The 15754-nt window shown below is 38.3% G+C and overlaps 1 protein-coding gene across 15 annotated transcripts in view; it reads right to left on the reverse strand.

Moving 5' to 3' along the window:
• The window catches only part of DMD (dystrophin), a 1006777-nt gene that overhangs the window by 534960 nt on the left and 456063 nt on the right, over positions 1–15754 (reverse strand). For 13 of the 15 annotated variants that reach the window (XM_035114386.3, XM_035114384.3, XM_035114377.3 and 10 more), the window contains 3 exons: positions 12842–12970; positions 8646–8816; positions 380–502 (listed from right to left, as the gene is read on the reverse strand). In XM_035114386.3, coding sequence (XP_034970277.3) covers positions 380–502; positions 8646–8816; positions 12842–12970 — 423 coding nt within the window. The remainder of the gene's footprint in view (positions 1–379; positions 503–8645; positions 8817–12841; positions 12971–15754) is intronic. The other 2 variants (XM_035114388.3, XM_088668745.1) reach the window with 1 other exon arrangement.

Here is a 15754-nt window from a genome sequence, read left to right on the forward strand (position 1 = left end):
TCTGCACAGCTCACGCATACGCAGAAGCTCTATCGGCGCTTCACACACACGCAGAAGGGTGCCTCAGGGAGCAACAAATTCGGGGAGCAAACGGCTGCCCGGAACCAATTGTGGTCGTAGACGGAGGTATGACTGTAATTATTCTGAAGGAATAAGCAAGTATTATTCTATGAAAGTTAACATTGTATATATTACCAGAACATTTTGATGACAATGCTACAAACAGTAAACGCTGCAGTATAATTTTATAGCAGCTAAACAGAATGATTGTGTGTTTAACCTGTCTAAAGAGTCATATGCAAACGTAGAGGTTTCTAATTTTTACTCCAGCACTTATTCCATTTCCATTTTATTCATACTCCCATCACAACCAATTTACCATATCTTTATTGAAGTCTTCCTCTTTCAGATTCACCCCCTGCTGAATTTCAGCCTCCAGTGGTTCAAGCAATTTTTGTATATCGTAGTTAAACTGTTCCAATTCCTTCAAAGGAATGAAGGGCTTTAAAAAACGGTTGGAAAGTTGGGAAGGGGGAGAGAGAAAGGAAGATTGTCAATTTTACATCACATACTGTTTTATTACAGGCATAAACCAAAGTGACATATCAGTTTTACCCCCAACTGTTAAATTAATTACATACACATTTTGGGTATTTTACAAAATAGCTTTTATGTAACAAAACTAGTGGTAGTACCTTGCTTGATCAATCTTTATTTATGGCTCTTACCTAGCAGTTTTGTTTATGTGGCAAAAGGAACTTCATCAACCATATAAAAACATCATAAATCATAAAAATGAAAAAGCAATATTAAAACTATATAAAAGCCATAAAATGATAAAAGCCACAATCAATATAAAGGTATTTGCTGGGGGTTTTCCCCAACTTCTTCACCAACAAAGCAAATATGCTTAATGAATACATATTTGGCTTGGATTGGTAGATGCATGTAAATAAATATGTAGAATGTGCATTCAATGAATTTTAAACTTTATGAGAACTAGGGAGGAAACACAATCCTGACATTTTGTTTAAACCTGGCCTATCAGAAATCCATCACACATTGAGAAGCAATTTTTCCACAAATATGCATATATATCATATTCTATATTGTTTTAAACTTCAAAATCTAATTTTAAATAAAGGCAGAAATATAACCATATTAATAAAACAGAAAAGTGTTCCACAATTTCTGAATATTTCTAGCACAGTATATTAAAAATATACCACTTTAAAAAGGGGGGAATCACCTGTCCCCCCCCTCCCTGTCCCAAACAAAAGCAATATTGGGATTTAGAAAACTTCATGAGAAGGCTTAGTTACTGTAAATTATAATACTGTCTTTAATTTAGAATCTTATCATGACTAAGGACTACTTATGAACTTCAATAAGTTAGATTTCACTTGTTTTCATTAATGCATCACATGGGGAAAATTAATATGTGTGTACTTACAATTTAATATAAAGTCTTAAGTGCATTATAAGACTAAGATGTAAAATGATCGAATTGTTACATAGTGAACTTCCATTTTTGTAAACTTTGAACATCCTCATTGATGTGGTGCATTTTTAATCATTCATAAACAAAGAAGAAGAAGAGTTTGGATTTGATATCCCGCTTTATCACTACCCGAAGGAGTCTCAAAGCAGCTAACAATCTCCTTTCCCTTCCTCCCCCACAACAGACACCCTGTGAGGTGAGTAGGGCTGAGAGACTTCAGAGAAGTGTGACTAGCCCAAGGTCACCCAGCAGCTGCATGTGGAGGATTACGAGCCTACCGCTATTAACCACTACACCACACATCCCTTTCAAATTCCTGGCATTAGATCCACTTTTAAGACTTTCAGGTGTTAGACACAAGACTACTCAGCTAACACACTGCCATAAACCAATTATTCCAGCAACTTTAAGCAAAATGAGCTGTTAAAACATGTGACAAATGACAAAGGTTTACAGTCATGTAAGTAAAAGAGACATTGTTTGGGAACATACAGTTCCGTGTTCCAAGATAAAATGGATCAAAAGATAATTTAGCCCATGGCATTGCCCTAAGCACACATAATTCAGTTCTTCACATATCAGTCTGAGCAATTTTGATTCTCAGTGAGACTTCATTTCATAAAATGGGACCATTTATTTCCATTTCTCCTGGAGCTTCTTCATTCCTAAAAATGCTTTTTTCACACTGGGGGTCACTCTGGAATAGAGTGACATGGGGTGTAGGGCTGCAGTAGTAAGAGAAAATGGGAAAAAGCGCCTTCTGTTTATGAACCTCACCCATAGTTGGTCAATGACTTTTTATTGCAACCATTTGAAATGTCTGGTTGACAATTTGCTGCTGGGCCAAGTTACTACTACTACGGTATAAAGCAACTTATATTTAAATAACCACCTCACTTTTTTATACCCTTGCCTGACCTTTATGACCTGCAACTGACTCACAATTTGCCATTCCTTGTTATTATCAACTAGAAATAGTGCATTCAGTGTTGTGGCACTGAACTCATGGAACTCTTTGCCCACTGAGATTAGACTGACACATTCTGTAATGTGTTTTAGGCATCACCTTAAAAATTTGTTGTTATAGCAAGCCTCCTCTTGAAGGTGGCCTGTATTGTATTTCTGTGAACTCATGTGAGCATGCTGCATTTTATTCTGTTTTCTGTATGGATTTGTTCATTTTATTCTGTATTGGTTTTAAATTTTATACACTGCATAGGTATATTGATTTGATTATGGGGTATAAAAATTGACCCGATAAATATATATAAGCCCTTGAGCAAATGTTATTAAGTAATCATGGGATAAAAGAATAGATAAGACCAGTATTGCATTCTGTGTGAATTAAGGTGGGTTTTCAGATGTTCCCATTTTTGTAAGTTTCTGGTTATTTATATAAAAAAGAATACATATTATTCATATTTTGGCATGAAGGATGGTAGAACATACATTTACAAAATCGTATTTTGAAAATCTTAGCCACAAAAGGCAGAGCTGTCACAGACGTTTGTCAGGAAGAGAACACTGTTCAGTTGAAATAAACGGAGGGAGATTTTAATGACTATTTTGGACAAAAAATTTTTTAGCATACCTTGGACTTAACTGTGCTTCCACTAGAACATATTTCCTGCCAAGGAGTAAGACAGAATACCTCACATAACCTCACATAACCAGGTCTACCAAGAAGCAAGTCCCATTGAATTCAATGGCATTTGCTCCCAGGTAAGTGGAGTTAGGATTGCAGCTTAATACCACATCTTTATTAAAGGATCTTTTTGCCACCACATCCTCAGGGAGCTTTGTTGTTGTAGTCGTTTAGTCGTGTCCGACTCTTCGTGACCTCATGGACCAGAGCACGCCAGGCACTCCTGTCTTCCACTGCCTTCCGCAGTTTGGTCAGACTCATGTTGGTAGCTTCAAGAATACTGTCCAACCATCTCATCCTCTGTTGTCCCCTTCTCCTTGTGCCCTCCATCTTTCCCAACATCAGGGTCTTTTCCAGGGAGTCTCCTCTTCTCATGAGGTGGCTAAAGTATTGGAGCCTCAGCTCCAGGATCTGTCCTTCCAGTGAGAACTCAGGACTGATTTCCTTCAGAATGGATAGGTTTGATCTTCTTGCAGTCCATGGGACTCTCGAGTCTCCTCCAGCACCATAATTCAAAAGCATAAATTCTTCGGCGATTAGCCTTCTTTATGGTCCAGCTCTCACTTCCATACATCACTACTGGGAAAACCATAGCTTTAACTATACGGACCTTTGTCGGCAAGGTGGTCTCTGCTTTTTAAGATGCTGTCCAGGTTTGTCATTGCTTTTCTCCAAAGAAACAGACGTCTTTTAATTTCGTGACTGCTGTCACCATCTGCAGTGATCATGGAACCCAAGAAAGTAAAATCTATCACTGCCTCCATTTCTTCCCCTTCTATTTGCCAGGAGGTGATGGGACCAGTGGCCATGATCTTAGTTTTTTGATGTTGAGCTTCAGACCATATTTTGCGCTCTCCTCTTTCACGCTCAATAAAAGGTTCTTTAATTCCTCCTCACTTTCTGCCATCAAGGTTGTGTCATCAGCATATCTGAGGTTGTTGATATTTCTTCCGGCAATCTTAATTCCGCCTTGGGATTCATCCAGTCCAGCCTTTTGCATGAAGAATTCTGCATATAAGTTAAATAAGCAGGGAGACAATATACAGCCTTGTCGTACTCCTTTCCCAATTTTGAACCAATCAGTTGTTCCATATCCAGTTCTAACTGTAGCTTCTTGTCCCACATAGAGATTTCTCAGGAGACAGATGAGGTGATCAGGCACTCCCATAGTTTGCTGTGGTCGACACAGTCAAATGCTTTTGCATAGTCAATGAAGCAGAAGTAGATGTTTTTCTGGAACACTCTAGCTTTCTCCATAATCCAGCGCATGTTTGCAATTTGGTCTCTGGTTCCTCTGCCCCTTAGAAATCCAGCTTGCACTTCTGGGAGTTCTCGGTCCACATACTGCTTAAGCCTGCCTTGCAGGATTTTAGGCATAACCTTGCTAGCGTGTGAAATGAGCGCAATTGTGCAGTAGTTGGAGCATTCTCAGGGAGCTAGGAAGTTCCAATAGACACAAATCAGATTCTACTGTCTTTATGTGAGAGGGATGAGAGGGAGGCAAGCAGAGACACCACCTGTGCCAGTCAGACTGGCCCCTCTCCTGTATGGAGGAAGAAAAAGGGCTGGGGGAGGGCTCAGCTCCAGAAGCTCCTTGCTGATCTCTCCCTCACTGCTCACAGTCTCCACAGTTTGATGGAGGCTCTGCCAGCCTTTGGCTTAAACCAGTTATCTGGCCCTTTTGAGGCAGATTATACTTCCAGATTTTCCTTAGCCTCAACCTGCCTCACCACCAGCCTTCACACTTCAGTCTTCTCCTTCAGCTTCTTCCTCTTCTGGCCCATTCTTGGACAGTGGTAGAACTGGCATTTTTATGTTCCAGCCAGCCTACCACTCATTCAACCAATCAGATTTTAAGTGGCACAGAATTCATTATCAGACCACTTTTCCCATTCAAGGAGTGACCAATGATTTCTATCCAGGAAGCCAGTGAGAAGCAAAATATTACAATTGTCTAATATCAAATAAAATAACCCAGGTTTTCTCAACTAACTTACCTTTCTATGACAATTTTTGCCTGATTTTTAAATATACAAATATTTTAGCCGAGCCTGTTGCTTTCTAAAAATGCTACAGTATTAATCCCTCATCCTTTGGCTTCTATAATCTTAAAGATGCCTAAATAAGTGTGATTAAAAGAAAATGGTCTCAATTACAATAAGATTAAAATCTTGGTCAGATTTAAAAGACTAATGTAACACAAATAAAAATCCTCTCAGCTGTAACTCATTTCTTGATAAATAAATTCTACTCAGTATTTTATTTCAATTTCCATAAGAAAATGTGTCTGAGGGCAAACTAGTCAACATTAAATCAAGGCATCGCTAAGATTAACTGAAAGAAACAAATAGGAGTGTTGGATCTTCAAGACTGAACACAGACAATTGGTACCTGAGGCAGAAAGTTCAAGTAGCAACATTATACAAATAAACCACTCTTTAATAGCACCCATAATTTGCTACCTAAGGCAGCCACTTCATCTTGCCTAATGGTAAGGTCGTTTTTGATTATATCATTACAGTTTTAGTACTTTATTTAAACCCAGAGAACAATAACATTTTTGCACTCCACCCCAATCTCTGAGTGGTGCAATATTTCATGGGTCTCAAGCACTTACCCAGGGTTCATGTTTCCTTTGGAATGAAGCAAAGCAGAGACACTGCTGTCTTTTTGATATATGATTTATTTACACACACACACAAACACACATCCTGAGCCTACAGTGGAGGAATTCACAAAATTAACACCTCAAGAGGGCTTTTCTTCTTCCATGGCTGCAGCTTAGAATTCAGAGAGAAATCAAACATCATTCTGACTCTTTCTCCATCCTACTCCATTCGCTTCTAGCTCACCTCACTGCAAACTCTCTGCCCTCAACTCTGACATTGTCCTTCTAACCTCATCAGGAAGCTAGCCTTGCCTATATTTTAACACTTGCTGGATCCAGGGGTTAGAAGGGTGTCAGCATACCGCCTACTCCCCCGCCCCCTGCAAACTCATAACACCATGTTGACCATTTATGAAGAGAGGAAGCTTAGTAGGCTGCCCTGTATTTTGTTAATCTTTGCACCAGACACAAACCAGAACAGGTAGTGTGGTGTGACAAACAGGTTGGTCAGTAACAAAACGAATATTTTCAGCAAACTACAAATGGAGGGCTTCTTTATACATATTTTCAGGGCATACATATTGAAATGTAAATGTAATGTTCTGTGTGAAATGTAACACTTGAATGCAACCAAGTTGTGTATTACACAGGTACAACTGATCAGAAAGCTAAACCACAACTAAACCTTGGCTATAGTTTGTGGTTAGTGAGGAGAGAGCATAGTTATGACAGCTTAATACACTAAGCAAAACTTTAGCTTTTGCCGAAATATATGAATTGTGTTCTGTGTTAATACTGAAGCTTCCAATTTTCAGTGCTAAGCACTCATGCATGAAAAGCATAAAAACTGCTGGTTGCTGACTGAGTAGATTGAAACCAACTCCAGATTCCCAATGCTTCTCTGTGATTACTTGGAACTTATAATCAATAGGATAGTGTACTATGCAGGGCTATTCCCATAATTATATGTTTCTTTAGAACAGAGATGGGGAAACTGTCACCCTCCATATTCCGTTGCGCTTCAGCCACAGCCAACATGACCAATGATTAGGAATAACAGAAATCGTATTCAAATAATATCACTACTTCTCAATTCCTGTTTTATAATATGCTTGTATGCAATACGAATCTTCATTTCTTTCCCTATTTTTTAAAAAACTAAAAATTATATAAATGTCCTCTAATTTTATTAATGAACCCTGAACCACTATTTCCTCAATCGAATCTTGCGTAAATTTATGTATAGTACATTTTGTGCAATGGCTTTTAGATTCTATACAAGTTTCACAACTTCAGGTACCTTATCTCACCTAACTGTTCTTTTCACATTTATTAGGTGGGCACTGGGATTGGAAGTTCCAATAAACAGTTCACTGGTGCTGAGCTAGGCACAATTCATGTTGGGGAAAGTGTATATGTGGACAACTTTGATAAGGCAAAATTTCCCAACGTCTGCTGTAGCTGTATCACCAGCTTTTGGAGCTGTAGATGCTGTGGTTACATGCAAGTGGCCCTTGACCTCCTGTTAAAAGCCTAGCTAGGTGGAAAAGGCTCTGAAAGAGAGCCACTACATGCCAGAATATATAATACTGGACTAGACAAAACAATAGTCTAACTCAATATGCAGCAGTTTCATAATTCCATATGTTAACTTTTGTTTTTGTGTTGGGGTATAGACTAAAAGGCAGACTTACTTCAGCTCTCTCAGGCTTCCTGAAGTTGTCACTTCTTTTCTAAATGTCAGTGGTTTAGCCACTTCCTCGCACCCTTTTTCAAGTACAAATATTGGTGGGTTCAGGTCTAAGCAGCTTTGCCCATTTTCAACTTGCTTTTCTGGCTGCCTCCAAGCAAACTAGATCTTAAGGCTGCATTCCTATGCATATTTACATGGGAGTGAATCTGATTGAGCACAATGGGAGTTACTTAAGGATAAGCATGCATAAAGGTAAAGGGACCCCTGACCATTAGGTACAGTTGTGACCGACTCTGGGGTTGTGGCACTCATCTCGTGTTATTGGCCAAGGGAGCCAGCATACAGCTTCTGGGTCATGTGGCCAGCATGACAAAGCCACTTCTGGCGAACCAGAGCAGCACACAGAAATGCCATTTACCTTCCCGCTGTAGCGGTACCTATTTATCTACTTGCACTTTGACATGCTTTCAAACTGCTAGGATGCATAGGATTGTGCTGTAAGTTGCCCAGTTGGGCTAAAAAACCCCACCTTGTTATGCAGAACTGCCTAATGATTTAGCTAACTGGTCTTAGAAAAGCTGGCTTTAGGAGAGTTAAAAGAAAAAGTATCAAATATTTACCATACTTATTTTAAACTCTCTCCAACTCTTCCACTGATACAGCTCAGCAACCGTACAGACAAACAAAATTGGTGAAAATTATGAGTTTTTGACTCATTCTCACTGCGTTGATCTCACTGAGTTGCAAACATATCAGCATGAAAATTGTGAAAAGATTCTTGCACAGAAGCATCAATGTGAATTTGCTTTAAGACAACATGCTGAATAGAAAAGCCGCATGCTAGTTTTACATGTCCCCCATTTTGGTATGACAGCATGCTTTTTAGTGATACAGAAACAAGCATCACTTCTTTTTTTCCTAGGCAGGAAATTTTTTGATGCTGTGGCTAGTGAAAGCAATAATAATAATAATAATAATAATATGGGGAACTTTGCTTCTGGAAGGGACAGTTTATTTCACATACACACCCACACAAAGGCACTTCCAATGTTTCAGTTTTTAATTTCCGGGTATCGCTCCTTTGCCCTTGCTAGCTTCTGCTCTGTAAAACTTGCCCTCAAAAAAACCCAACCATACCCACTTTGTGAAGCTCTCTTTAGCATATACAAGTAACTCAGCAAGGAGCATGTCCTCCTACCTTTTCACTTTTAATTCTTTCTGATAGGGCTGCAAATCGCTGGTTGAGCTCTGCCAGTTTAGGCTCTATTACTTTCCTGCAGTGATCTCCACGGTTTGTCATCAAGTCTACTGCCTGGTCACGCACAGAGTCCACCTTTGGACGCATATCATTCAGCTCAGCCTTTAAGCGCTACAGTCCATGAGTAAGAGACAGGGCTTGAAGTTAGTAATAAATGCAGAAAGGAAGGAGGGTGGGAAAGAGAAAGAGAGTGTGTGCAAAGGAATATGGAGCAAAACCATAATGCAAACATTAGACAAATGCTTGTGGCTAAGCATACAGTTGTGTAGCTCTGAACAGTCCATGCCTAGCTTTTCATATATATATTTTAGGCTGACAGAAACAGTGAAACAGAAGATGAATATGCATTTAATAAAGACATAGGAAAAACATCCTGAATAACTTATTTTCTTCCTCAGCTGATTCCCTGAACAACACAAATATGTTTATTTTCAGAATAGCAAGACCCTTTTTTGACCCCCATTTAATAGCAGATACTCACACTGTAGTGCTCCCGTTCAGGGTACTCTGATTTCATTCCCCCTCCCACAAAGCCTCTATGCCCCCACCAACAGTCAAGTCAGCATGCTAAGTGTTCATTGGACTGTTTCTTGCCTCCTCCAAAATGTTTAACACCTCCAGGTTTTTTGTACTTGTGCAAACTTTGAGGTTCCTCTAAGACTGATGATACCTTTTTATTGAATGTGGATAACAACAGTAATATAGCCATTTGGATCATTACGAACCAGCACTCAGATAACCAAGATCACTATTAGAATACATATGCAGAAAGATTTCATGCTTTCTTCTTGCAAATTTCAGCTTGGTGACAGGCCACTATCTCTGACCCTCAGCCCACCAATATAATATGGTCTTTTACAGGATTACTGAGATGTTACGTGTTTTGTACATTAAGAAACAAAGCTATAGAAAGCTTAAGTGTTAATGGTATGCTTAGGTATGCAAGATATTCTACAGAAGAGATCTCTCACAGTTTCCTTAAGGTATTTAAAATGTATGTTAGTACATCCCTGTACTTCACTTCCAGTGCTCTTAAAACAGTTTTCCCTCACATGATATTCCATGCTATCATTATCCTACAGAAAAAAATATTTCAGTGTTGTTCTGGTATATATATATACCAGAAACTGAGCTGTTTTACTTGCTTGGCCAATTGTGAATTATATATAGGCCTACAAGCCGTCAGCCCTAACAAATTCTCAATTCATATTTTTTTTTTTAAATCTGGTATATATATATATATATATATATATATATATATATATATATATATATATGCCGTGTTTCTCCGAAAATAAGACACCATCTTATTTTTCCCCCCCTCCAAAACACACACACACTATGGCTTATTTTCAGGGGATGTCTTATGTTTTTTCCTCCTCCTGCTGCTGCGGCCGGCATTGCTGCTGTGCCTATTACTATGTCTTATTTTTGAGGTATGGCTTATATTCCTTAAATGCTTAAAAATCCTGCTATGGCTTATATTATGACTACGTCTTAAAATAGGGGAAACAGTATATATATATATATATATATATATATATATATATATATATGTGTGTGTGTGTGTGTGTGTGTGTGTGTGTGTGTGTGTATGCGCATCTATATATCTATTTATCTATCCATCTATATATTATATGCGCACACACATTTAATTATTAAAAACCAATGTAGGTTCAATGCAAAAGATATCTACATATGAAGAGAAAATGACTATACATTTGTATCAGAGTCTCAAATGGGGGACTCTTGCAGAAAGTCCGGTAACACTCTGGTTACTGCAAGTGGCTTCAGTTAAATCTATGCTACAAGCCTAGCACTGCAGATGGCTGGAGTGATACTATACTTTCAGCCCAATAATGATCACAATAAGCCAAGAGAGCCTCACCTGGCTCTATAAAACTGATTAATCTGGCTTGGTTCCTTAGTTTTAGCAAACTGAGCTGTTTTACTTGCTTGGCCAATTGTGAATTATATATAGGCCTACAAGCCGTCAGCCCTAACAAATTCTCAATTCATATTTTTTTTTTGAAATCTAACTTTTTTGTGAAAATGTGATTATACTTTGAACTGCTTAGGCTGTTCCAACTGAGTTCATCCTGCTAAAGGTGTATTTTATCCATCTGAGATCCAATTAGAAAGAGGCATAGAAATTTTCTGGTTCTGATAATGATATATATATCTGAAATTGTAGTTTTATCTCAATAAATGAGATCTTTGTTTATTATGAACATTTACCTCTATATTATATGTCTACCGGTACAGCTTTAGCTAGCCCAAGCGTTGTTGGTGGATTATGCACAAGCTTACAATGATGATGGAATGATACAGAATTTCATACTGACAGTTACACACAGTGTAAGTTTTGAATCATTTAATTTCACCAGCTGGAAACATGTGTTTTGTGTAACAAGTACTGTTTTGAGACAATTAACCTAATTGTTCATAACCTAATTGTTAGGGACATTTATTCAGGAAATGGAACTACTTCCCACCTAAAAGTAAGCTTTTTGTATTTACAAGAATTTACATATTGAAAGCTTTACCTCTGTAAAACAAACCGGATATAAACAAAAGGATTGTTATTGCTGAGAAACTTTTAGAGACCTGATTCCATGTTTGCACCTTTATTTTTCATCATTATACTTACTGACAGATACCCACTCTTTAGAGGATCTGCCACTGGAATTTTAGGAAGCATTTTTTTCAAAAAAGAAAGAAAGACTAACCTGGGCCCTTAGTCCATACCATCTGGAACAAGCAATTTAAACAACGCTAAGTCTAATTATTACTTACTTTCTAAAATGCTTCTAATTTCTATGTCTTTTCCATACTAAATATCCTCTTTACAACACAAAACTGCTTGGAGAAATAAATGCATTCATAATTTCCTGTTTAGAGGGAATAACTGAATTTCTATTCTATTAATACTTGGTGCTGTTTGGTGCAACAGAAGATAGGAAAACATCTTGTGTTTACAAGGGAGTGAATGAATTCCCAGTTTCCAGAGCACTTTACCAAGAGCAGTGGTTATGGTGATGGTAGTGTTAACATATTAGGAGTCTCTAGGCTGAGAATCAAGTCCAATTCTGACATTACAGGAATGCAGGTTGCCATTCCCTCTGCCCCTCTTGTCCATTATCGGATCAGTATGGAAGCAGAAAGCATGAAACCATGATCAGTAAGCTCTAACCCATTTATTATAGCCAGCACTAGATATTGAAGACCAGGATGTTCCCACTTCATAAAGGCAGAGGAGCACGAGACACCGAGATTTCTCTCTTGGATCTTTTTATTTCAGATTCTGAAGGAGGCAGCAAATGGAGCTACACCAATCAGGGTAAAGAAAGCTGGAGGGGAAGGGGGTTAGGAAAAATATTTCTTATACAAATAGCAGAGCACAATTCTTGACGAGCTATGAAGACTCAGGCCAGGAATCTTAGAAAGAAGATCTAGAAGTTGTGAAAGTGAGTGAGACTTTGAAGAGATTGAAGTTTGGAAAATATATATTTCCCCCCACATCATACTTCAATCAGGTGCTTATAAACCTGATTTATTACCAAGTATAATATTAATTTATATGAAGTACTGCATAATTTGTATGATTATATTTTTGCAACAGAAGTTACACATACATTTAAGCCATCCTATAATACGCTTTGAAAACATCCCTCTTCAAATGATGAACCACTTCCGCAAAGATAGTATCAAACTGAAATACAAGGTTGTCAAATGAAATCACTGCTCAGAGAGCTTTGAAGTGACATGAATATATAACAAACAACAATCCTCAGAAGAACAGATATTTGATAAAAGGAGCAAACTGATAAAAGAAGGCTGGTATTTCATTTTTAAACAGATACAAATGGTATTCAAGAGATACAGGCCTAATAATAAGTGTTCTACTCACCATGAAATCCTCAAGCCAATAACTTATTTGGCTTTTGTACTGAATACACTTACCTTCACTATGCTCTATTAAGCAATTTAAAAGCTGTTAGACAGTGCCTTTGTTAAGAGAAAATGTGTTTTGCTTTTATCTAAAAATATTATTTGAAACCTGTAGGGCAAAAACCCTGGGTATGCACACAATTAGATTTTTATTTTAAAAAATTTCAGAAAATTGTATTTGTTACCTTAAGAATTTCTTCCCTTTGCTGAGGTTTTTGTGTTTCAGATTCATCCAATAGTATTTCCGCCCGATACATCCAGGTAGTGATGTTAGCAACATTCTGATCAAAATTCTCCATGTGTCTCTGATATGCCTGCATATAAAGGGAGTAGAACATATTATTAAGTAATTAGTAGCTGAGACAAAAAGAAAAGAGAATTGGCCAGGGCCATAGAACTGTAAACCAGGTTCCATGAGTGCAGGGGGACTTGTATGGCAAAGTGAAAGGTGTTCCAAAAGCAATATTTGATAATGTTTGATAATTATTTTGGTGTCCACAAAGCACTTAAAATAATTCTCTGAAAAAAATCAATCACTGGTTCTCATATAAGAAAGAATCATTCTATTTTGTGTGTGTGTGTGTGTGTGTGTGTGTGTGTGTGAGAACACTGTATGCCATAGCTGCCAAGTTTTCCCTTTTCTCGCGAGGAAGCCTATTCAGCATAAGGGAAAATCCCTTAAAATAAGGGATAACTTGGCAGCTATGCTGTATGCTTAGGGTTGCCAGACTCAATAGAGGACAGGACTTCTGTGCCTTTAATTGCCCTGCTCTCTTTTTAGTCTGGAAACCTTAAAGAGAAACCAGCAGACCCTTTGCTTGGAAATTAAACAAAAGGTCTGCTGGATTCTCTTTAAGGTTTCCAGACTCAAAAGAGAGCAGGGCAATTAAAGGCACAGAAGTCCTGTCCTCTACTGAGTCTGGCAACCCTATGTATGCTCATATCAAAAACAGTAACAATATCAGAACAGACAACTGATGAATTGAATAAAATGATACCAAGAGATAGAAAATTTGTTTCTTCTGATAATTGCTATTGCCAAGACTGAAGAAAAAGAGAAAATACAGCATGGGTTTATCTTGTCCTGCTGTTTTCCCCTGGAGAAAACCACTCTCAATCAGAACAAACTGCAATTTGGTTTCCCCCCTTGGATTGACATTTGTCTGATTTAGCACTAAAGAGCAGGTTTTCTCTGAAAAGAAACATGGCAAGGGGAAAACCACTTGGAGTCATGCTTTCTAAGCACAGCACAAGTGGAAGTGTGAATGAGACCTATGCCACAGCTCGGGAAGACTGTGTTGCTCAAATAAGACCAATCTGGCAAAGGCTGCTACCTAAAGCACAGTGGTTCATCATATGAGGGCAGCCACACAGCTTCTAGCAGATCCTGGCATGCCAGTAGGAGTAGCCCATTTAGAAATCATTCCTAGCCTTAAAGATTTTCAGAGTATGGCCACTGTTGTTACTCTTCTGGAACTGACGTTTTAGAACTGATGTAAGAGAAAAATGTCTGTTGGTGGTTACAATAAAATACAGCTTTTCTTATTTATCTACTTTATTCTAGTGGAAATGAGACAAATATATAGCCACATTGATTTTTTTTAAATCAATATTTTACTTTCAGATTTTATTTTCAGATTGAGACAGCCAATGTGCATAATGTGTAGGTTTCATCATGTTTATAAATAATGCATGAGAAACACACCTTTTGGAATCATAACAGAACATTATAAAAACCTTTTATCTTTGTCTGTAATATGATTGTTATTACAGTTGAAACAGAATGATGCAGCTATAAGGAGCAAACATCTGCTGTCAAGTAGACTGAACATATGCTAAGTGAAGTTGGCCATATTATTGAACTGCTGTTATAGTAATAGCAGCAAATTCTAAACATTGCATTGTTGTATTATTTAACTGGCACAATTACCACCTTTCCCCCCCAAATTGTTTACAATCGCATTTACAAATTCTGATAAGACAGATATATAGGGACTCAGTCAGCAATAAGTCTATCAAAGCTGGAATTTCAAAGCGCCAACAAAATTGTGGCCATAATGGTAGTGATTTTTTTAAAAATGAACAGGGAAGTTCAAATCCCAGCTCAGCCATGAATTTACTGGGTGGGCTTAGGCAAGTTGCTGTATCTTTAACCTTCTGGGCACTAATGGCTCATAGCAATAGTGCCAGCTGCTGCAATTAAAAGTAAAAACTGTTATTCTGTGCATACTAAGTTTTAGCATGCCCCTGCAAACTCACAATTCCAGTTATTTCCAGGCATGAGTGAAACTCAATCTGCAGAGAATTCTTGTATGATATGATTCATTGCGTGGCCACCTCTGCTAATGGCAGTCACAGCTACATTTTTGGAGGGTGAAGTAAGGTAAAGGTAAAGGGACCCCTGACCATTAGGTCCAGTTGCGAATGACTCATCTCGCTTTATTGGCTGAGGGAGCCGGCGTACAGCTTCCAGGTCATGTGGCCAGCATTACTAAGCTGCTTCTGGCGAACCAGAGCAGCACACGGAAATGCCGTTTACCTTCCCGCCGGAGCGGTACCCATTTTTCTACTTGCGCTTTGACGTGCTTTTGAACTGCTAGGTTGACAGGAGCTGGGACCAAGCAATGGGAGCTCACCCCAGCGTGGGGATTCGAACCGCCGACCTTCTGATCGGCAAGCCCTAGGCTCAGTGAAGTAACAGGGCCTAAAGCCTAACTTCTCTGTGTGTATACAAACATAGCATTTACAATAATAAAAAAAAATGCTATATACTATACATGCATAATTCAGTTGTAACAATGTTTATAGACCACAGAAAACAAATGCCTTTCTTATTTTTGCATGGTTGTCTTGATTAGCATTAGCATTGCATGCTTCTTCCTAGTAAACTAATGGGTGGTGAGGAACTTAACAAAAAAAACGATAATGTCATTTAATTACTGGTAATCTCTTATCAACCTTCTGAATGAGACAGCCATCAGATTTTTTTGGAGAAGGATAGATACTCAGCTAGAAGTAATTGCAGTTTGAATGTGGATAGGAAGGTAGAATGTTGGGAATTTAGCTGGACTGTAAAAAAGCTGCTAGGGTGTGATGGA

This window comes from Zootoca vivipara, chromosome 4, assembly GCF_965207765.1.
Source record: "Zootoca vivipara chromosome 4, rZooViv2.hap1.1, whole genome shotgun sequence".
Lineage (NCBI taxonomy): Eukaryota > Metazoa > Chordata > Lepidosauria > Squamata > Lacertidae > Zootoca > Zootoca vivipara.